General features: G+C 40.5%; 1 protein-coding gene across 5 annotated transcripts in view; it reads right to left on the reverse strand.

The window, feature by feature from the left end:
• Positions 1-24,364, reverse strand: part of Trak2 (trafficking kinesin protein 2) — a 60,123-nt gene that overhangs the window by 34,617 nt on the left and 1,142 nt on the right. For 4 of the 5 annotated variants that reach the window (XM_004872288.4, XM_004872287.4, XM_004872291.4 and 1 more), the window contains exon 2: positions 766-1,055. In XM_004872288.4, the coding sequence (XP_004872345.1) occupies positions 766-856 (91 nt within the window). In that variant the 5' untranslated portion in view covers positions 857-1,055. Of the gene's footprint in view, positions 1-765; positions 1,056-23,138; positions 23,238-24,364 lie in introns of all 5 variants that reach the window. The other variant, XM_013068336.3, reaches the window with a different exon arrangement.

The following is a 24,364-nucleotide window of genomic DNA, read 5'->3' on the forward strand; positions in this document are numbered from 1 at the left end:
ATGGAAATTTCAATTTAAAAAAAAGTAATAGAAGTGGTAAATAAGTGGGTAATGTAAAGCCTTTTAGTCTCATAATTTATTTAATTTATAATTAACTTTTAAAGCAGAATTTAAGAAAAAAACAACTTTGAGTCTAGATAGGGTTCAGAATTCAGAATTTTCTGGATTTTTAGAAAAGTAGTATGTGCATTAACCATGTTATATAACATCCCCAACCAGTTTTCTGGCAGCATCCCATATTTAACATATTAATACATATTCAGCAAACATAAATATTCTTTCTTTGTGAGGTAGGTCTAAAAAAAGCCACGCAAGTCAAGTCTTAAGAGGCGAAAGAGTTTTGTGTGTTCTGTGTTCTTCTGATTCACCCTTGAAGATAAAGCAGGAAGGCCCTGCACCCACGTGTGTACCCCGGAAATCCAGAGAGCCTCCTGTGTGCCAGCCACTGTTGTTAGGTGTGTGGGGCACACAAACACAGGTAACTCTGCCCTGGCTCTCTGGAGATAAGGTGCAAGTGACGCAGTTCCTGCTCACCAGGGACTTGGCAAGTATACAGGCGTCCAACACAGAAAAGGCACGGCACACAAAGCAGATGCTGATCACAGTAAAGGAGGCCAGGGGTGGAGAGGTTAATTCAGTTCATCTCTGAGGATCCCAAGTGGGGAATGGAGGCTTGGTTTCTCACAGCAAGTGATTCAGGCCAGACCAAGGTGCCTACACCTTGCTCTGCAAGCAAAAGCACATCAATGATCAAACTGGACTCACCAGTGATGCTCTCCAAGTCTCTCTGATTGCTGTTCATGAGGTTTTCTTCACCTCTTGGTGATGTAAAAATGGCATCCTGGGACAGATTCATTCAGGATCCTTTCTTGCTTTGGTTGAGAAGGATGGCTTTGGCATGAATCAGAGCAAAGGGAATCCATTAAGCTATTTGATAAAGAAATGAAGGTGGTCATATGGACATTTTCTTTTAGATAGATTTTCTCTGATGAGCAGAATGACATCTGTACCAATAAGTGTTCTCATGTGATTATCCTTCCATGGACAGTCATGACCTAAAAGAAAAAACAGATCATGTGACTATAATTCAGCATGCTGTCTGCCGTAGTAACCTGTTTGGCATATTGGTCTTCAGGAATGTTTTCTAATGATACATAACAACATGGATATATTGCAGAGTAACTACGCTGGAAGAAATAGGTCAGAAAAAAAAAACACAGGATATGGATTATGATTCTATTTATGTAAAAATTCTAGAAAGAAGTTATCTGTAGAGACAGAAAGCAGATCACTGGCTCCCTGAGGTAGGGAGAGAAATTACTAAGGCACAACAGAAAACTTTTGGCAATGATGAGTAAGGTCATTATTGTGCTTGTGGTGATGGCTTCAAATGTGTGTGTGTGTGTGTGTGTGTGTGTGTGTATGAAATGTGATCAAAGTGCACCCCTCAAATGTCCAATGCGATGGATATTTTAAAGTGTAAAGCCATTTAAAAATGTAAAGAAATTCAACTGTTCAATGTGATATAAAGATAAGTAAGAGTTGTAAGGGCTGTAACACATGCAGAAGTAAACGTATTACCTTACCACAATGACAGGAGGGAAAAACGAAGAGCCCTGTTACAAGGCTTTATAAATGGGAGAGAACTATACTACCTGAAGGCCAAGTGTGAGAAGTTGAACTGGTACAGGCGTATTATAAACCCGAAAGAAAACAACAAAATACTCAGGAATTACAGATACTAAACCAATTGAAACAGAAAGATACAAATCAGGGTTTCTGGACTCTGGCCATTATTAACACTCTGTCATCTGGGTCCTGTGGGGTGTGCGCTGCCAGACGCTGGCAGTGTCCTCTGCTCTGTACCTACAGGGTGCTAGCAAAACCTTTGCCCAGAACTCTCCTGGCCATAACCACCAAAAGTGTCTCCTGTTGTCAGACTGGATTTTAAAAAGATGACCTAATGCATAGGAGGTGCCCTTTAAACGTAAAGATTCAGGTAAGATAAAAATACACACATACCTCTAACAAAACATTAGGAAATCAAACCTGCAATCTGTCAAAAACATAAAATGTCTTAGCCAGCCACAGTGACACACGCCTGTAATCCCAGGACCTGGAAGGCTGAAGCAGGAGGATTGCTGAGTTCGAGGCCAGCCTGGGCCATATAGTGTGTTCAAGGGCAGCCTGAATACACAGTCATATCCTGTCTTTAAAATACCACATGCACAAAAAAAGATAAAATATCTTTATTTTGTTCATTTAGAATTTTATTTATTTTTACATGAGAAGAATAAGAAAGCAATATTCCCTGATGTACACCATCACTGCCATCAGATAACTGAACAAAATCTGAACAAGGAATTCTGCCTACAAAGAAGGTGGAGAATGATGATTATTAGGTAGACAACTAACTACATCATCTGCAATGTAAGTTTTTATGTCAGGTAGAATCTCTGTCAAAGTCTTTTAAATTATAATAATCCAGAGATCTGGATTTTACACTGATTAAGAATGTAACACAAATATAGATGTAATTATAGACTAAAAATGGCAATGGAGACACAGGCAGACTTGTCAGCAGGCAGTAGGCCATCTAGCGCAGTCAGCAAACCACTGTCCACAACCAATATGCCCTGCACCAGTTTCTGTAGAGACCTAGGAATGATCTTTATATTTTTAATGGCTAGAAGAAAAAGAACTATATTACACTGAATGTGAAAATTATATGAAATTCAATTTTTGGCGCGTATAAATGAAGGTGTATTCAAACCTGGACACTCATTTAAACACTGTCAACCAGAATACCGTCAACTGGTTGCTCTCAGAATAAATGGCAGAATTTAGCAATAGTGACAAAGACCTTATAGCCTGCAAAGCCTAGAATATTCACTGTGTGACCCTTTACAGGAAGTATTTCCCCATCTCTGCTCTATAGAGGTAAAAGCATTCAGTCAACTCATAACAATCTGTCTACATCAAAGCTTTCCTAAGCAGGGCACCCCTTCCATATTTGATACCTGTAGTCAGATACCACTTTTGGAGAATGTTAGTAAACTAAAAGCAGATTGCTCCAGTCTATCCTCACAGTTGTATTTGAAAGTTATTTTCATTTTCTAAGAAGCCGTTTTTATAAAGCAGTAAGTTACAAATTTCTTGTGAAGAGGAAAGATAAGGAGGGAAGGAGCTAGAAAAGACAGGAGGAAATGAAAGACAGGGAGGAAGATGAAAAGGGAGAGGATAAAAGTAAATACCACTCATTCTGGACCAAAATGATTCCTAAAAACAACTGTGGTCCTTTTAATCCTACTTTAATCAAAGGCCATTGTGAATCTAAGGGTAAGCTTTGGACCTTCTGTCTACTGTTATACAGGAGCTGGTTTAATCTTACAGTACCACTTCCATTTTTTCTATCTATCTATCTATCTATCTATCTCACAAGAGCACAAAAATGCAAACTGCTTTTAAATTATCACTGGAAGTTGGGTTATGATTTGATCTGAATTCCTGCTTAAAAGAATAGAGGAAAGCTGAACACAGACTGAGTCTATCTTTAGAGTCACGCAGAAAGACATGTGATTGTCAGGGCACAGGACCCTGCCAGCCTGCACCGGGCACTGGGTCAGGGTTCTCCGACGACGGAGCGCCTCCCGAGTGCGCCTCAGAAAACACCTGGCTCACATTCAAACTCGTCGGCACGGTCCGGGTCGAGGAGCAGTGGGAGTACAGGACGTTGTCTACACCTTGGCATTGCCCAAATCTGAACTTTAATCTTCTTTATTACTTTTCTGACCTTGAACACATTATTTAACATTTTTGAGTCTCATCCCTCATTGTCAAGATAGAGGTATTAATAACTACTCCTAAAAGAAGGGTCAAATATGAGGGCAGAATAAAAATGAAAATTCCTAGCTTAGCACCTAGAACGCAGTAGACATCCAGATGCTCATTCTCTTCAGCTTTTTGCTATAGGCTGGGCCTGAGGAAAGGATTGTGTTTTCTCCTAATATTTCATAAGTTTCTGCTACGTTTGAATATGTAATAGATGCTTTATATAGAAAGGGATTTTAAGAACTAAGAAACTGCTGACGGCAACAAAGTAACAAGTGCCATAAAGCTGAGACTACTGAAGAGGATGTTACTATAGTTCATTACTTGGGTGGATTCTAAGGGAGGTTTTCTTATAACAGAAAGTCTTAACTAAACCCAATATCTTCCTCTAAAACATGGTGGCTTTGTTAATTTTCTACTGCTGCCACAACAAGTACCACAAATGCAGTATTTGAAACATCAACAGCATATTACCTTACAGTTCTGGAGCTCAGAAGGGTGAAATGGTTTGTCTGGACCAATGCCAAGGTACAGCAGGGCCCTGCCCCTCCTTCTCTCCCAGCGGCTCCAAGAGAAACCCACTTTGTCCTTTCTGGAGCCTACAGCTTTGTTCCTCGGCTCAGGGTCTCCTCGCCATCTTCACAGCCAGGCACATAATGTGTTCAAATCTCCTCCTCAGCTTCCACTCTCACAACGCTGCCTTCTGCTGCCAAATCTTCCTCTAACCCCTTTGTATATGGACAGGCATACACATCCAAGACCCAAGCAGACAATGCAGGATAAAATCTCCATCTCCAAATCCTTAACTCGGTCACATCTGCAAAGCCCCTTCTGCTTTAAGTTACAGGTTCTGCGGAGCTGGCACTGTGTATATTTGAGGGCCATTATTCAGCCTACCACAGTGGTCAGGAACATGAATTCTTGAGCCAGAGTGCCTGAATTTCAACCCCAGCGTCATCACTTACTGGTTGTATGATCTTGGTTTGGCCACATTACTTACTCTTGTTTCTTCATCTGTTAAATAGGCCTAACAGGATCTACTTATGGGGTTGTGATGGAAATTAAATGAGTTATGGGAGAAAAATAATATTTATCCCAGAGGGCCATGGGGGAATTACAAGTTAATACATGTAAAAGTCTTAGACTAATGCCTTAGAATACAGCAAAATGCTATGTGGGTTTTAATTATCATGATTTCTATCACTACCTAAGTACGACTTTATTATCATTATCATTCTGCTACTCACACAATGTTGGGTTCAACAGAAGGGCTACTAACAACTACTTGATGGCATCTTCTCTCATCAGGAGAAGTCCAGTTTCCTGCCTGGCCTCTGACAGCCATTAATGTTTACAGCCATTAATCATCTTCTTTGCATCTCTTTGACGTATGAATAAACAGAAAGCACAGTGAGTCCTAAACACACAGGAACTGAACTTTGGGAGGCACAAACAATACACTTCCAGTCTTTCCTGGTTGGTGCATTCCGAGGACTTCCCTTAGGGCCTCCTATTTTCTTTGCTGGATCCTTAGTCAATCTTTTCAGGAACAACTGCTCTTTAAAAAACAGCCCATCACATGCGTATTTAACAAGAAGCAGGCCTTTGTAATTCATGCATATTTAGAATAAAGTAAAGTAAAATAACCAAGTAACTTATTTTAATAAGAATGAGACTTAAACAGAAGCACTAAAACATGTCACTGACAGAAATACTGCTGGCAGGAAACAACATGGCTACTCAGTTTAGCTCAGCCATGGAACTATGGGGTCAACAGTGAGTGGCTAAATATAGGCCCTGCGCCTTACAAAAAATTGCTACTTCCTTAAAGCAGGAAACTATGGAACAAAACAGCCTTGCCGAAAAGGCTACAATTCAGGGAAATTTCACCTTACAGGAATGCAGAGCCTGGAATCACAGTAAGTGCAGTAACTTAATGAAACATTTACACTGGAAGTCTATTTCAAAATTTTATTTTACAAACAATACTTCGGGGAATCATTTGAAATATATGTTGGGCACATGGAACAGTGTAGGTTACCAAGTACAGGAGCTGCCCAGGCAGGAGCAACCTAACCCCACCAGATAACCTGTGCAATTTTCAAAATAAAATAAATTCATTGTGTTCCTACATTAAATAGGTAAAGTTTGACAAAGATATTAACTGTAATGTAATTGGCTATACCACAGGGAGAATTTACCATGAACCCCACAGTAATCTAAAACTCAGATACTGAACCAAATACAGACCCTCACAGCTTCAGTGCTAAAGGCTGATAACAGGTGGTGGGGGTAGATACCAGCACCAAAATCCAAGCTGACAGAATCCAAGTAAGCAGAGACCTCCAAAGGCTGAAACCACAAGCAAAGTCCAGCTACGCTGAGATCCACGGGAACTACACTGGTTGCACCCCAGCTCTCCTACCAGCATATGTATGAAACAGCACAGCTATTTCCACCAGAAATCTGTCCCTCTTTTTAAATTGCCATTCAGTTTAATGATCAGTAGGGTTTTCAGAATATGAAGTATGAAGGCACTCTACTTACCAGCAGACTGGACTCCAAAAGGCTGTTAAGTCCATCAGTTTAGATGCCCAAAACTATGAATGAGATTCAGGGTTAGGGCTCAGCATGTCCTCCCACCTGCTCTATCTAGGGCTCTTTTGTTTACAATCAATGCTTGCTGAAGCAAGCAACCCTCCCCGCCACAATCTTCACCAACAGAAGGAGGCCTGAGCATCCCCTGCAGGTCAGAGAAAGTCTGGAGCCACAGTGCTGATGTGGATCTGGACAAGCTTCACCAGCAGGGCTGTGGTCCACCACGCAGCCCTCAAGGTCTTGAGCTCCAGCCACCACCTGAACTTACCTGGGACTAAAAGTGCAGCATTCATCCACATTAACAGTCCCCACTCTTATCTCTTAACGTGGGACTGTCCTTCCTAATCATTCTTATTGTCCAGTGACAATTTAAGATGTGTAAATTTTATACCATTTCAACTTCATGTTCAGGAACCTATAGTAGCACTGCTGAAAGGGACAAAATGAGATTGGCAACATCTGTAAACTACACACTTGCAGAACACACACAATACAAACCTGCCACAGATCGCAGCAGGGGCTGAGCTGAGGAAGACCATCTGTGGGGCACCAGTAAGACAGGGTCCCTGGCCAGGAGGTATGTCCCCACTACCCACAAAGCTCCAACGTTACAAGGTTTGAGCAGAAGTCTGTTCAGAAAGGCCAGTAAAAGTTAAGCTACCAAACGAGGGCTGTGCTACGCATTGAAAGGTGAAGTGCTGCTTTTGCTTGGCATTTAGTTCCAAGCAAATAGTGAAGGTGTGAGGAAAAATTCAACCTAATTTCTTGTTGGCAAAAGATAATGCGCTGATTCTCCTTGAAGGAATCCCACCTAAACTACGTAAGTTCAAAGGGGTAGTGTTTCTCTATACTTTTTGTAATAGCATAAGAAGAAAAATACTGGGCCAGGGATGTAGCTCAGTAGTGCCGCCACCTGCCTCGCAAGCTCAAAGTCCCGAGTTTGATCCCCGGTACCCAAAAAGAAAACAGGCAACTGATGCCACGTATCTGTGATTTATCAGGACCTTCAAGTAACTCAGCATCACACCCTGCTGAGAAGGCTGAGCAGCAGCTGAAGAAGGCTTTCCTAAATTTACAGAGGAGTAGAGCATGTTCTACAACCTTAGTTTTATTCTCCAAGCTTCACCTTTTGTAAAAATTAGGCAAGAAAGCAGGTTATTATCAGAAGTCATTGTGTTCAACATTCCACATCTATATCCTCATCACAATACCATAAAAGTTACCAGGCCCTAAATATTACATTTTATACATCCAGAAAATCACATATTCAGTGCACCAGAGTATAAAATACAGCATCCAGTAAGGGCTATCACTCCCTTTGGATTTTATTTCCAAATTCTTAATACTATAAAGTTTTTTGTTACCAGGGATTGAACTCAGGACCTTGTGCTTGCGAGGCAGACGCCGGAACCACTGAGCTAAATCCCCGGCCCAATACTATAAAGTTTAACATGTTAGCAGATGTGTTTCTTTTTCCCATTTGGCCTTACACTGAGTTATATATACAGGTATTGAGAAGTTAAAAGTCAGAAAAGTTAAATAGCAGCTCAGTATTGCAATGGACTATGAAATAACACGTACTGTATAATCCATTAGTTTCCAATGACTTTTCATTAGTTCTCCATATTCCCTGATTAGTAATTATTAAAACTGAGAAATCTATACTTGGTTAAATCCTTCCGTGCCTCAATTTCCTCATTTATACAACTGGGGACAATCACAGTTCCTACCTTATAGGCTTATGTGTGTTAAATAAGTTCTTTATAAAATGTATGTCACATACTTAATACCCAGTAATCATTATTTATATGTTAGATATAATTAAAACATTATGTAGATAAGGAGGCAAAATTATAGAATACATGGCCAGGGATTTAGCTCAGTGGTTCTGCCGCCTGCCTCACAAGCGCGAGGTTCCGGGTTCGATCCCCGGTACCAAAAAAACCAAAAATGATGTCACCATCAAAATTATAGATTACAAACAGTACCATGTCATGGTACCTGCTCATCTAGACACAGACTTAGAAGACACATGACTAAGATCCGTGCCCACACTGCTAACAGCTCTACCTGCAGGAAACACATGCTGTCATAAAAACATGGCTAGATAGCCTGCTCTGCAACTGCCACCCAGCAATAACTCAGGAGTTCTAAAAATCACTTTTACCTACGGTAATCCTTTCTCACAACTAACCTCTAGTATCAGGTAGTTTCTAGTAACATTCTGTATTACACAGTACTGCACTTAGAATGCTAGCCTTGGTGTGAGGCCAGCTTGGAGCAAGATATGGATTAGACAATTTTTTTATTTTTTGAGACGGAGCCTCACTATGTAGTTCAGACTGGACTTAAACACACTATATAGCCCTGGCGGGCCTCAAACTTGTGGCCATCCTCTTGCCTCAGCCTCCCAAGTGCTGGGATTACAGGTATGTACCCCCATACCCAGCTTTAAAAAGGCAATTTTAAAAAACATATGGGGGCCGGGGATTTAGCTCAGTGGTTTCGCCGCCTGCTGTGCAAGCGCAAGGACCCGAGTTTGATCCCCAGCACCAAAAAAAACCCCACATATGAAAGTCCTATTGTTCTTTTGGCAGTTAATTTTCTATATAATTATTACTGTATCCCTTTAATGCTTAAAGTTTAAACTTTTTTTTTCATTAGAGAAAATGTATGTGGCAAAACTAGCAATCTCTATAGTGTAAACTATGCAGTCATAGTTCCTGACAATTTTGCAAAAAGCCATGTTGTTCTTATATATACCTGGCTGTTCCAAAGCAGTGTAGATTTCAATTAACAAAATGGAAAAACAAATGAGGTTAAGCTTCAATGTAGACATTTTCAGGTGTTTGGATACCTGATGCTGTAAACGCTTTCAAGGGAGAGGTGGTGTACAAGTTCAAAGAAGACAAGAGTTTAAAAGTGTTGCATCTTTTTCAGCTGATGAAAATCAGACACAAACTACATTGGAAATTCCCATCTAGTTTCTCTCTCTCTTTGCACAATATGCAACTAATCATGTATATAGTTTTCTTTCTCATTAAAAAGTACTATGTTTAGCTGAAAAATTCAGACAGCATACAAACATGACTAAAGCAAAGTTACAATATTTTATCACCTTTTACGAGATAGAATGTTAACGTATTACTTATCTTTTATGTTCAGATACTAGTGATCTGTATCACCATTTTAATGACTACACAGTACACAAAACATAAGTATACAACCAGTGATCATTTCCATCAGCAACTTTCAAACAATAGGCTATTGATCCACTTTAAAACACAAGAATCCATCATAAGGGCCAGCAAACATTTGGTAAAAAGCCATATACTAAATATTTTAGGCTTTGAAGCTATATAAGGTTTGTTGCATATAATCTTTGTTGTCTCTTCCTCCCAAATGTAAAAAAACAAAAAACAAACAAAACAACATTTTTAGTTATTAGGAATGGCCAGATTTGGCCCATGGACTACAGTCTACTGATGTCTAAGCTATACCTAAATCATGGTATTTTTCTTTTCTTTTTTTTTTTGAGACAAGGTCTTGCTATGCAGTCCAGGCTGGCCCTGAACTCTCTATATACCCCAGACTGGCCTCAAACTCACAGTGATACTCCTGCCTCAGCCTCCCAGGTGCTGGGATTACAGGCATGTGCCACCATGCCCATCAATCATGGTATTTTTGTACACAGAATGGAATACTACAAGGACACTAAACTTATAGAAAAAATGTATACACAATTGCCCAAACATCAACATGCTTCCAAAACTATACTTAACAGAAATTCCATCTTCCACTTGATGTTCTAGAATAACAATTGAAAAAACACAATAGTTCATACAACAGTGCTGAAAATAGCCTTGGCTGCTGTTAGGGTTTGTGTCTAGGTGTCCCCCCAGAAAGGTAGGGCTTTTTCAGAGCCGGCTGGATCTAGAGTGTGTGATGCTGGAATTGATTCATGATGCGATAGGATCAAGGGCACTAGGATTAAGAATGTGAGTGCTGCCTCCCTGAAGTAGCCGGGATAAGATACAAGGGATAGAAAGAGCTGTAATCGTCCTTATTGCTTTGCTACCTTCTGCCCACCATGAACTGCTTCTCTGAGATGCCTATCTGCCAAGCCACCCTGCTGTGGACCTGCTGATTACAAACTGAAACTTCTACAAACTGTGAGCTAAATAAACCTTTCCTCCCTTAAAACTTGTGGGTGTTCAGTACTTTGTCTCAGTAACAAGAAAAGTAACTAAGACAACTTCGTTTTGCTGTTGCTGTTTTGTTTTGTTTTGTTTGCAGTACTGAGGATCCAAATCGGGACCTTATGCTTGCAAGGCAGGGGCAGTGCCACTGAGCTAAATTCCCGGCCCAACAACTGCTTTTTATATATCCCCAGTTTTGTGTTTCTCTGCCATCACCCATTTTTTTTAAAACTCATTCTTTTTTTTTTTTAATCTTTTTTTTTTTTTTTTTGTACCAGGGATCAAACTCAGGACCTTATGCTTGTGAGGCAGGCGGCAGAACCACTGAGCTAAATCCCCAGCAACTCATTCTTTTTTTATGTAAATGTCATGATTAACTCAGAAAAATGAAAAACAAAGCAAATTATTATTTGGCAGTCAAAAAACAATTTAGTGGTCATAGAGTAGCTTACTCAGGCAATAGGATAGAATAGCTCAATACTAAACAAACTTCAAATGGGCAGACAGTCACATTCATGAGATAGTCCTGATATATTTCTCCAAGAGAAAATGTAACTTGACACTTAAAAACTGTCTGGACTTTTAAAAAAAGTGTCTAGAATTCTGCATCCTTTTAAACAAGCAATATCATCTCAGTTATTTGGCAAAAGAGCTACATAATACTTAATACTAAATTCTAGCACTTAGTAAAAGCCTTTTCAAAATAGGTTTCTTTTAATTTCTGAAGGATAGAGATTGAGCTCAGTGGGCATTTTAGATATCTGAGAGTTTGATAACGGAGAAAATAAATGTTACTACGGGGTTATTATTATCAAGTTGAATTGAAAAAGTACACCTGTTATCAGTTTAACAAGGGACAATAAAATTCCTCTCATGAGAAAAAAGCTTTTTGTGTGGGAAAGTCACACAGCGAAAGGCAAGGCCTCACAGCATCAAACTTCAGGCGAGAAGGCTTGGCATGAGACCAGGGAGTAACGTTTGCTCTCTCCTAAGAGGACAGGGGCTCCATGGAGAGAGGCAGCTCAGAGGCCGACAACCAGGGGTTTGCAGGAATCTTACAGGAAGTTTTGACTTCCCCATAACATGGCGCTAACGGCTCAAACCATCTTACCTAGCTGTGGATGGGTCCGGACACTTGGCTGACATTTGGGTTACAGACATACTAAAATACGAGTTTACAGAGGCACCTACTGTCAAGAATGTATGTTCCAGGATATTAGCACAATCATTACAGCTATTTTATTTTATTTTTTAATCTTTTAATTTGGGCGCCCCTGTGTTGCCCAAGTTGGTCTTGAGCCTTGAATTCCCTGGCTCAAGTGCTTCTCCTGCCTCAGCCTCCTAAGTCGCTTGGCCTACAGGTACACACCACAACTGCACCCAGCTTTAAATCTTTTTAAACATAGGAACTGTTGTCTTTTTAACTAAAGTAATGGTTAAAAAAAAAAAAGAAAAAGCAAATAGACGTTTTAAAAAATAAGCAATGCAGAGTAAACAACATAATGCATTTGTGAGTTTCCTGTTCTCAAAACCAAAAACAGGGAAAAACATCTTAAGCAGCAGCATCTTATTAATAGATTTTGTGGGTACTGAAATATGTAGTATGCTTCTGGGACCAAATAAATCCTTCCCCAACAAGTCAGAAAGCATTTTCTTTCAATGCTGACTGGTAAAATGTAGGTGGAAGATCAAACCAAAAGACATCATTCACTGAGAAACCTAGAAACTCTTCACAGAAGATTAAGAATTAGACTGAACCACAGATAACAACTGCGCGGTCAGACTGAGTATTCCTGTATAATGTGCTCTTCAGGATTTACCTTCAAATCAAGAAGACTCCTTGAAACAGTACTTTCACACAGCAGTAAGGAATATAATTTTAAAAACAGTGACAGGAAAAAAATTGTGTTCTCATTTCTCTGTGCACTCTAACAAAACGTAAATTGCTTTTGGTGGCTTAATGATCCTAGATCCTTGTTATTTAAAAATTACAGTATGTAACATGTTTGTGCCGGCTTGAACTACCAGCGGTACAGGCATGATTGTCCCATGCCACCCAATGGTCCAGAGTCATGGTCAGTCAGGCCTGTACCACCGGTAGTTCAAGCCAGCACGAACATAACTTGTTCAAATCAGAGCCACCCAGCAGCAAGACACACGAATTATGGCCCATCATGAACATGTTAAACCCTTCAGAAGCATCAGTTCCCATAAGACAGGCGCTCAAAACAAAACTATAGGCAATACAGGCTCTTCAAGTAAATAAAGTTATCCCGGCACGGGACACTCTATCTTTTATGACCAGGGATAGGGTGTAACTTAAAAGGGGGGAGGGAGGTTGAGAGGTGGTCAGGAAGGAAGAATGTTGATTACAAATGCGTTTCTAAGCACATGTAATTCTAGAACTACGACAGTATTCTCACATAGCTAAGACATATAACTATTGTAGTAACACAATTCTGTTAGGCAAAAGACTTTCTAGTTATATTAAAACATACAATGTTTGTCTAGTATTATTAGACTTTAAGATTTAAGACTTGTTTTTTTAAAACCAATTGTCACATCCTCCAGGATTTCAAGACAAGGGAACTTTTTGAGTGAGAATTGACATGTATTGGATGATTTGGGGCTTCCAATAAAATTCAGAAAACAAATAAGAAAAGATCATTTTTTGAGATAGTTATTGGCTATCTGCCTCTCTCTCAAGAGACAATTAAATTCTGAGCTTGGAGGGCACAACAACCAGGTGGCTAAGGAAATTTGGGAGCGCTTCCTCCACTGCTTTTAATGTCTCCTACCCCGAGGTCTTCAGGATTCTCCTGGGGGCCCTCTTCTTTCTCTCCTCAGGAGTCTCTTCTAACTCAAATGTCTTAAATTCCAACCACCTGATATAGTATTACTTCTCAAGTTTCTTCTCAAGTTTCTATCCTCAGCCCAAGTTGGTATTTCACGACTTTAAACTGGAAATCTCAGTATCAATTTAGAATCTGTACCACAAATTCCACACATTATAAACTGAACTATCTTTCCTTTTCTCATAAAATCTGCAGGTTTGTTTGTTTGTTTATTTAAGAAGTTAGTATCACCAGTTCACGTGAAGACAGGAGACAAAAAATCTAAGACTTAGCTCAGTGGTTCCAACGCCTGCCTCACAAGCGCAAGGTCCGGAGTTCGATCCCCAGTACCAAAAACCCCTAAGACTCACCCTTCCTCTCTTTCCTTAAGCCTGCTTTCCACGTGGCCACCAGCTCCTGTGAATTTATCCCCACGCCTCTATCCGCCCCTGGCTGCTGCAGCAGCTCTGGACCTACAGCTGTGGCCTAGCCCTCTCCAGCCCCTGGCAGTGCGGCTCCTGAAACGCACAGCTGCCCTCCCAACCTCTGAGCCTACTCTTTCCACATGGCCACAGTCCCCAACCCCATCTCTCATGCAGATTCTCTACAAGGGAAAATATACTAACTCTAAGGGGACCAAAGTATGCGATTCATCAGACAGTCATACTGTATGGTTCGTGCAGTGAGATCAGATATCAGCTGAGTTTCAAATGAAAAATACGATGAAGCTGCATATTTGCATTTATGTTTGAAATTCAGTCTTTTCAAGTAATAACAGCTAACACTAACTGAGCACATTCTATGTGCCTGGCATCATGTTAAATACTTTCGGTCCATGATTCCCTTTCAACATCCCAGCAACCTGATGATGTGGACATTACTGTCACCATTTTATAGACAAAGACACTGAGGCTTAAAGGTGAATTACCTTGTGCAAGCCAGTAGGGACTAGTGATGTAGGAGAAATATAACTTCCAATCTGCTAGATGTCACGTGTGCTGAGTTTGTGCTCCCCCAAATCAAAAAATGAATTCCAAGGAACAAGGAGGTTAAGAGTAAGAAAGGTTTATTGAGAAGTAGCTCTTGAGAGACGAGAGGCCCCGGAAGTGGGCTGCCACCGAGGCCCTTTGTCAGGGGTGATTAAACAGCAAAGTCACAATGTGAGTACAACGTGGGTCAAACTACCATCAAGCTACAGGATTGTAAGTACAGCCGCTTAGCTAATATTGAAATGAGTCACGGAGCAAGGGTGCATGGAAGGGAAAAGGTGTTTTGGGGAGGGATGGGTCCAGGTGTCCTGGTCACCCAGCTGGGCGACTCATGCCTGTCTGGACTTCCTGGACCAGGCAGTGCTAACTACAGTACAGTTTCAGGGAGGCATGCAGGCCTGGCCACTGCATCTCCTTCTTGAGGCCTGGCCTTCAACGGATGCCACTCCAGCCAGTCTTGATGTGGTCTTGTCTTTCGCACATTCCCTCCAGGGCCTGTCCTGTCTGACTGCCTATTAACTTCCATCTAACTTGGCTGCCTATATTACTAGGAATGAAACCCACATCTGTTTCTATAAGGTCTACTGAAAAGAGAGAGGGCCTGTGGGGATGGGTGGGTACACAGTCTGAAGATGCTCAGAGTGAATTCTAGTACAACCTGATCTCTCCACTCTACCTTTTAAAAACAAATATTGATTGCTAAAAAAGGAAATCAGCAAATAAATCTTCAATATATACGTAACTGGCTCTTATGTGCTTTTAAAAATGAGGGGTCACGGGCTGGGGATTTAGCTCAGTGGTTTCGCCGCCTCTGCACAAGCGCAAGGACCTGAGTTCGATCCCCGGTACCAATCAATCAATCAATTAATAAATAAATAGGTTATAAAAATGAGGAGCTGGTGATTTAGCTCAGTGGTTCCCCCGCCTGCCCTGCAAGTGCAAGGACCCGAGTTCAATCCCTGGTACCGAAAAAAAAAAAATTATCTGGTCTCAAAGCTGGGTGTACTTACAATGAGGCAGAGTGATGTGTGTGTTTTTATGTACATCCTTCACCTCTTTGATCTGACTTTGATTTTGCTTTGAAATGAGTTCTACAATATAAAAAAATCATTACCATAGTTGGAATACCTCTTCCTGTTGTTTTTTTTCCGTTTGTTTGTTTCGTTTTGTTTTTTAGGTACTGGGGATCGAATTCTGGACCTTGCGCTTGCGAGGCAGACAGCGGCACCACTGAGCTAAATCCCCAGCCCTCTACTTGTTGTTTTAAGCTGCTAAAAGTAGTAAGTGAAATACAGATCAAAATAAATCCTTAATTTAAATACTGCACTGTTTCTCTGGTGTGAGAAACTGAAAGTGTAAATAAGGACCAAAATGCACAACAGATACTGGGAAATGGGGAGAAAATGTTCAAATGAGAAGGGGGGGGGGACAAGAAAAAAAAGAGAACAGAAGGGAAAAAATGGAAACAAAGCTTTTGTAAAGAAGGAGGGGAAGAGGGGTTGAGGGGAGGGGGAATGGGAAAAAAAGAAGAATCAAGATATATTATGTATAGGTTCCCTATGATGAATGTGATCATTATGTTTTATCTAAAATGTGCCAATAAAATTTTTTAAAATAAAATAAAATTGCTATAAGAATAAATCCTCATTCCAATAAATTAGGTTCTACTATATCTTACTATCTGCAACTGATAAGCATTCCATAAATTAGTTCAATTGCATCCTTGCAGTCTGTATTAGGAAAAAAATTAAACTACATGAAAAACATGGAACTTAAAGCATTTAAAAACTGAAGCCTTTCTTAGTGCAATGTATAGAACCATGCAGGCCTCTCCTGTGTTTCAGTACCAACTAAATCCATATTACCCAAGTGGCAAACATTCCTTAGAGATGGGATTGATACTATTGTAGAAAAAAAAAATCTTTACTACTTTTCTTTTTGGCTTTCTGCAGTTTTCTTATAATTTATAATAACTGATGATAAAATATCCTCCACCTAAAGACATGCTATGTGAAGGAAAACTGGTCTCCTTAGAACAGACTAAAAACAACTGGCTGACTCAGGTTTACCATTAATACTATTACTGTACAGGCAATGCATATATATGTAAAAATACACAGTGAAATCCTCTAGGATTTTTTGGGGGGGATTATGATCTTATAAAGAACTTCTTCTCCCTCTATTAAACGTCCAAATTGCTATTTTTAAAAAGATTTTAAGTCCACTTCTACTTTTTTTCCTCTCTCCCTGTGAGATTATCACCCATCACACTTTCCTGTAGCCAACAGGGCTCTCCCTTCCTAACCGGCTGCTGGGCTGAGCAACCAGATAACCAGGTTATCAGAGCCCAGGAGGTGTCCCCCAGAACTCAGCCCCAGGCCCAGGCCCTATCTTTCACCTCTAACACCACAGGGCGTGGCTGCTGCTCTTCACTCTCCTCACCACGTGTTTCCCTCACCTAGGGTTCTTTTCCTAGGCTGGCTTGGAATACATTGATGTTTCTTCACTGCCTCCCAACACAAGCATAGTTCTTCCTCTCTTCGGTGAGAATTTTACTGTTAACTGATACTAGGAAATACAGACTAGATGATAACTACAGATAAAAAGGTTGAGGAAGTGTAAAATTTTCTCATCATGATCTTGCTCTTATGAGTGTTTAATGGCAATGTGCTCAGCACTCATTTCTCCCTCACTACACTGAAGCTACTTGAAGCAAAAGTTCTTATTTTCGTATGTCCAAAACCTGCCAAAGACTGCTATGCATGGCTAACCATCAGCTTACTGATTAAAATGCCAATCCCCTGAATTACAGAAATCATAAAAGGACAAAGTTAATTACTGATCTACTTTCAGCTCAACATACCGAATGAAGTGCCTTGAAAAGTAAAATCAAGCTAAGACTGAGCTTGCTAAAGAAAACTCTATTTGTTTTATGAAAAACTCTATAAAAAGTTTGGTGTTAGAATGATTTATCATTTTTATAGCAATAACACAGTACCCACTTTTCTTGTAATAATTAAAAGAACAAACCTTTCTTTGGCTCACTGCTTAGTTTTACTATATTCTCCACTAAGCGCTTGGAACTAATTATGAAGTCCTTTACAGTAAGACTCCTATCAAATGAGACATAATCAGGTATCTTTTGTTAATTAAGCCTCATTTGTAGTCTTTCAATTTTGAGAGTAAAAACAAACAAATTCTCAGCCTATTACCTGCTGAGGAAAAGACAATAGGTTGGAGATACTTTGTTTTCAGTTGTTCAGTTATACGCTTTAGGAACAGCAGTACCATCTCTGTGGTTTCCAGGCTCCTCCTCCTCTTTCTTCTGCCAGACAGAGAGCTCCTTCTTAAGCAACAAGCTTCCTTTGTTTTGATTTATACCGGCAGCCTAAAGAAGCCCATAGCACATGTCTTGTCCATGGCAGAGAGTGTCAGAGCAAAAAGGAGAGCTCTGACCCCAAACTTTAATAAGTGATGAGTTTCTGAGTACTCCTTTTTCTATACTGACTCGCATTTTAAATATAAAGCAACTAACAACAACAACAAAAAAGCAACTAAATTCCCTGGAAAAGGTCATGGGCCTTAGAATGGGTTTGCTGTAAATTCCACCTCTGTGGTCCTCTGAAACGTCCTTTCTCTTTGGGACATGTCTGTTCTCCCCTTCTCACTCCTCCCACCAGTAAATCCACAGTATCTATAACTGCTTTTTGAGAATTAAGTATAAGTACAACCTCTCTCATGTATTTGCACACTTGTTGGTGGAGGTATACGTAAATTAGTAATCCTTTTAGAAGAGGGCTTGGACAGCTCAAGAACGAAAAGGGGAGAAACTTTTTACAATGTACTTTCCAACTTTGCTACCATGCATAGCTGCACTCCCAGTCAAAAATTATGCAACAGAAGCTGATTCACAGTCTCTGCTCCTGCCTTCTCTACACTTTGCTCCAATGGTTATCCTGCTTCATTGTCTTCTTGGCTTACTAAAGTGCTCAAAGTCTCCCGTCTTATTAAAAACATATTAAATTATAAAAACTTCCCTTCCCCAAGGATTTTTAGCTACTGTCCTTACAGGAGAAGCTTACTTAAGATTCTCAGAGTGTTTATTCTCATTTTTTCTTTCTCATTTCTCATTCACACTCAATCCCACTATAACCCAATTTCTCCTGAAATCACCCTCCCTCTTTCCCCAGCAATCTCTTTCAGCAATACAATCAGACCTTCTTAGCTGTTAATGTCATTTCTTTTTCAAATCTACTTCAAATTTCCTGCCTTGGGTCTCCTGAAGCCTGCCTCTTCTGATGCTCCATGTTCATTGCATCACCCACCTCCTTCCTCTGGCTCCTTGAAGGTTAGTACTTTCCAGAGTTCTGATTGTAGCCATACTTTTTGTTCTTGTTCCTGGTGTGTTCATTTTCATTAACCTTTATGTCAAGCAATCACTACATATATTAAAACTACCTCTGTAAGGTTAATAATGCCCAATTTGGCTCTTTGGACTTCTTCCTGAGTGCCATTCAAATTTCTCACAGGCTGTTTATAATCCACCAAACACAGAATCCACTTCCATATCTTGCCACATCCAATCCATTAACAAACCCTGTATATTCTACCATCAACATACATCTGAAATTTACTCACTTTTCTATCCCCTTTTCCACCATCCTACTTCAAGCTGCCATCATCTTTAGACTATGAACAACCTCTAGGAAGACGCCATGCTTAATCTCTTGTTCCTCTTCCTCCTCTAAAGGCAGCAAGAATCATGCTTTTAAAGCCAAACTCCTCTTAAAAAAAAAAATCAAAGGGCCACGTAATACTTGGAATAAAACCACACCTCTAATCCAGGTCTACAAGGCCTGGCTTAGCCTGGTCCTGCCTTCTCCTCTCCTTCACCATGTACTCCTTGTTCATACTCAGCCAGAGATCCCTGCCTTTGTCATTTATTTCACTTCCTCAATACAGCCTCTCCTGTATCTGGACTTCTGCAACTGGGTTCACCGTAAAGAATATTCTTTCCTGGGCCAGGGATTCAGTGGTTCCACCACCTGCCTTGCAAGCACAAGGTCCAGAGTTCAATCCCTGGTACTAAGAAAAAAAAAAGAATACTCTTCCCTCTTGTTCTTTATAAGGTAGTTACTGTTCATCTTCAGAGGAGTTACCATGCACTTGACCTAAATACCCCCTGCCACCCCTGTTCTTTAACTCAGCATCTGATCTGTCTCTTTCACACACACTGTAATTTACTTCCTGGAAGTCCTCTTGAAAGTAAGGGAAGGTGCCATCCCTCTTTCCTCCTCCTTGCTGATCAGAATGCTAATACAGTGGCCAGAGCTCAAGCAACTCAATGAGTAATTGTTGAATGAACTACAGTACTGGGTACATGTACTTTAGAGCAGAGTTTATTGTATTTGTGGTTCTAGAAAGGGAACTCAGGGCATTGTGCACACTAGGCAAGCACTCTACCACTGAGCTACACCTTCAGCCCTGAAATGAACTACTAACTAAACTAGTGAGTGAATTCTTTCACCATTAACTTGCATAATTCACCAACATCACTGTTATACAATACAGTATAACACTCTTAAATTAGGCCCCTGTTTTAACTACTCCTTTCTTTTTGTGACTTTTCAAAAAACTTTCTAAAGAGAAAGAACTCAGTTTGGCCAACATTGGCAGATAAGATAGACAAGTTTCAAAGACCTCAATGATGTTTACAAAATAAATTAGTTCCACCTCTGTTCCACTGGCAGACTTTGTATGCTCATTTTATATCTTGAATAAATCACAATACAGGGTGGTTAAACTGGATATCCTCAAGGTTGTATGAGTCAGTAGTAAAGCTAGAGTGCTCACTTCAGCAGCATGTATACTAAAATTGTGAACAATACAGTAGTAAAGTTAGAAATAAAGTCAGAACATATCAAGCAGTTAGTTATAAAATAAATTTCAACAAAATGACAACTAGCAGCTTTCAAAAAATGCCACTTAAATTAAACTAAAGGTACTAAAAAAGATAAAGAGGAGTATATAACAACCTCTATCCAAAAGGAGGTTAAAGATTTAAGAAACCTAAAATCTACTGGGGAGAGCTCTAATAAGCTCCAAGATGTAGATTTGATCTAACACCTAAATAAGGTAAGAAATCTAAGACAGTAAGATAACATCACTGGATAGTAAATAGTTGATAGGTTATTACAACATAACTACTACAGTTTCTAGCTGAAATGGTCTGGCTTCACATAAGATGTAAGATTTTAATGGGTTCCTTAGGGATGGAAAGGTTTGCATGTGAACAGAGGTGTCGGACAGAAAACCTTTTAAAAACAGACAGAACATGGGGCTGGGGATTTAGCTCAGTGGTTTCACCACCTGCTGCGCAAGTGCAAGGACCTGAGTTCGATCCCCAGCACCAAAAAAAAAAAAAAAAACAGATAGAACTTTGAAAAAGTTTAAAAAAAAAAAAGACCCCAAAGCAAGCAGCAGACAGAGCCAGTTTGTTAGCAGTACAGAGACCCACCTAAGGAAAGGATTATGGGGGAGGTATTTGTAAATTTAAATGTAACTAGTCCAATTAAAAAGTCTGAACTTAGGGCCCGGGATTCAGCTCAGTGGTTCTGCCGCCTGCCTCACAAGTGCAAGGTCCTGAGTTCAATCCCTGGTACCAGAAAAAAAAAATGGAAATAGAGAAATCTGTCAGGGAACATAGGACTTGTTTGCTGGTGGGTTGGAATAGGCAAATATTTTCCTCTCCTAAAGGATAAAGACATCTGGCCTATTCCTAAGTCATTCATGCCTGAAACTGCTTCATTCCCTTGCCCCACTGAGCTTTCCACCCCAGACATTTGTGCCCTCCTAGCAAACTGGCTTCTCCACCTTCCTCCCCCAGCCACACAATACACTGCAGCCCAACAGGACTGCACATCCTAGCTCCCCAGACATACTAGGAAGCCCCAACCCACTCACTCTGTTCAGCAACTTCTTCTACCTCTGCTGTGCTCTCCTCACTCCGTGTCCAAGGCCTAGCGCTTCACACACCCGCTGAGTGCTTTCTCTCCACCGAGCTTCCCAGAAGCCCAAGCCCCAGTCACTGTTGCCTCTCACCAAGGTACTTTTGTCCAGAAGACTTTTTCTGGTACGGGGGATCGAACTCGGGTCCTTGCGCTTGCGAGGCAGGCGGCGGAACCACTGAGCCAAATCCCCGGCCCTCTCCAGAAGACTTTTTCAAGAATCTTTCATTGTAGTTGTTGCTCGTCTTCTCTTGTAAACTGTCTAACTTACAGCAAACACACTCTATTTTTTATTCCTTCCCTCTTTCTCCACAAGTAATTGAAGATCTTGACAAACATTACAGGGCAACAGCATAATGTAAGCCCAGGGACACAGACTGAAGACTGAATGCTTGGGTTTGAATCCCAACTCAGCTATTTATTAGCTATGTGTCCTTGGGCAAGTTGCTTAACCTGTCTGTGCTTCAGTTACCTTGGCGTAGCCAATGGAGATAATAGCAGGTATTTCATAAGGCTTCAGAGAACTGGGTTTATAACAGTGTGAACACCATAAAAGGATCTATTAGATACATAAAATTGTGTTTCAGAATGGAAAAAGACTGACTATGCTGTGCTGACTGGTGAAAGCTTTATGACATACACCGGGAAAGCGAAATGGCAAGAGCACAGCCAGGGTCCCCACACACTGCTATATACAAGTTCTTTCTAAATTTTCTTATGCATGCCTTACGAGTTAGCTTTTCCTTTTACAGTCTTCCTTATATTAAAAAAGCTTCTGCTTTAGTTTGGTATTTCAATATCCAGACAACCTCCTTGGTTCAGTCTCTTATGGTTATTGGTAAATTAGTCTCCCTGTGACCAGTCATAACCCTATAATCTGCTCAGAACAGTCTTACCAACATGCAAATCTGCTACACACCCATTCCACCCCCCTCAGGAGTTTAAAGCCCCTTCAGATCTCATACAAAATCTTGCTAATCAGGCCCAGCCTACTCTCCAGGGTCATATCTCAAATGTCTCTCCTGTCTACAGCCATACCACCCTGAAGACCCTGATCTCATCATCAAATGTCTCTCCTCACAATGAAACCTCAATCACGTGGCCACCCCTACAAGGCCTTCTGTATGTCATTTCTTTTGCTTGGAACCCCGTGTTTATTAGTTTCCTGGGGCTGCCATAACAAAATATCACAGCCTATGTGGTTTAAACAATCAAAATGTATCTTCTCACAACTCCCGAGGCTTGAGGGCCAGGTACCAAGAACGAACTCAGGACCCTCCTTGAGAGGCAGGCTGCGGCACCACTGAGCTAAGTCCCTGGCCCATTTCCTCAGCTTTCTTGACACATCCTCCCTTGGACTTTCCTTGTACGGATGCATCTCTGGTATTTCTTCTTACATCCAAAATTTCTGTGCTTATAAAGTCAGCTGTCAGATTAGATTAGGGCTCACCCAAAGGATGTTTTTAACTTAATCATCCTCAAACCCTTGTCCAAACATAAGACACAGGCTTCAGTTATAGGGGTTAGGGCTTCAACATGAGGATTTGGACACAACTGAGCCCCTAACCACCCTTTCCCTTTTTCTTGCCCAAGCTAATCCCACTTGTTTTCCCTGAGAGTGGCCCAGGCCTTCCCAATGCACACCGACTGCAGTGCCTTTCCTCTGTGCTCCCATTGTACCTCTGTACACTGCTCGCATAAGTGTTCCCTTCCCTCTTCAGACTGTACACCTTCACAGTGAAGACTGCACTGCCAGCACCCAGCACAGAGTCCAGTCCACTGAAAGCATTTAATAAAGACTTGATCAACGAGGAGTAAAGCAAAGAGCATACAACTTGAAGTAAGGTAAGCTTCCATTCCAGTCCTCGCTCCAGTTGTATACTTACTTTGCAACTTACTCTGTGACTTAGGGCAAGTTATTTAATGTTAAACTTCTATTCAGCATTATTCTGAATAGGGTAGTTGTAAAGACAAACACTTTATCATAATTAAAGCACCTATCTGAGGGGTTGGTACACAAGAGGTAATCAGTAAATGTTGGAATAAAGTTTCTGATCTTGCCTGGTTTGACACTTAGTCAAACCTACTGTTCTGCAGTACATGACGTGGATATACTATCCTTTTTGCTTTAGTTGCTTATCTAAAAACTATCTCATGGTGCTACTGGGGGCATAATTTAAACATTTAGATAGGTATGTGGTACATAGTATTACATAAATGTTTCCTATTATTATAAGAACACTGCAGGTCTAGATAGATATGACTGGAAACCATGAATAATTTAGCTCCTTCCATTAGTAAGTATTTAAATGTGACCACTACCTTAATGCTTCAGGTTTCTTTCCAACTAAATAGGATAAATTAAAGAGGTTCAAAAACTAGTACAGGAGATACTAGTTCAAAATGAAAAACTCAAAATGAACATGAAATAATATATTATCATGCCACATTCCTTAATTTGATGTTTAACATATTTTGGGTATTGAAATAAAATTTGTAAGAAACAAGTTTTTCTACTGTTTGTGACTACAGACACTGACCATTCACACTGGAGAACAACACCCCTTGACTCATACTTTCAACTGCAGAACCATAAACCTACAACCTGGGAAGGACCTTTGTGAGGAAAGTCCAGTCCCACCTTTTCTGACCCAAACACAATGAAGTGGATCTGGAACAGCCTTTTAGGGTCTTAATGAACAGCTCTGTGAAGGATGGGAATTGCAGGCTGAGAGAACAATTTGTTTAAAAGTACTAAATGAGGGGTTCTGGATTTATTTTAGATGTTCAAGGAGTGTTGAGACCAGTATTAGGAAAAAATGCTGAAAAATCCTTTTTAACCTCAAACTTTAGGGTGTGTAACATTTGAAGGAGGCAGAAGTCATCTGATCTGTAACTCTGGAGCA

Source organism: Heterocephalus glaber, unplaced genomic scaffold (assembly GCF_053883595.1).
Source record: "Heterocephalus glaber isolate CG9 unplaced genomic scaffold, H.glaber_assembly_v1.0 deba00001743, whole genome shotgun sequence".
NCBI classification, from domain to species: domain Eukaryota; kingdom Metazoa; phylum Chordata; class Mammalia; order Rodentia; family Bathyergidae; genus Heterocephalus; species Heterocephalus glaber.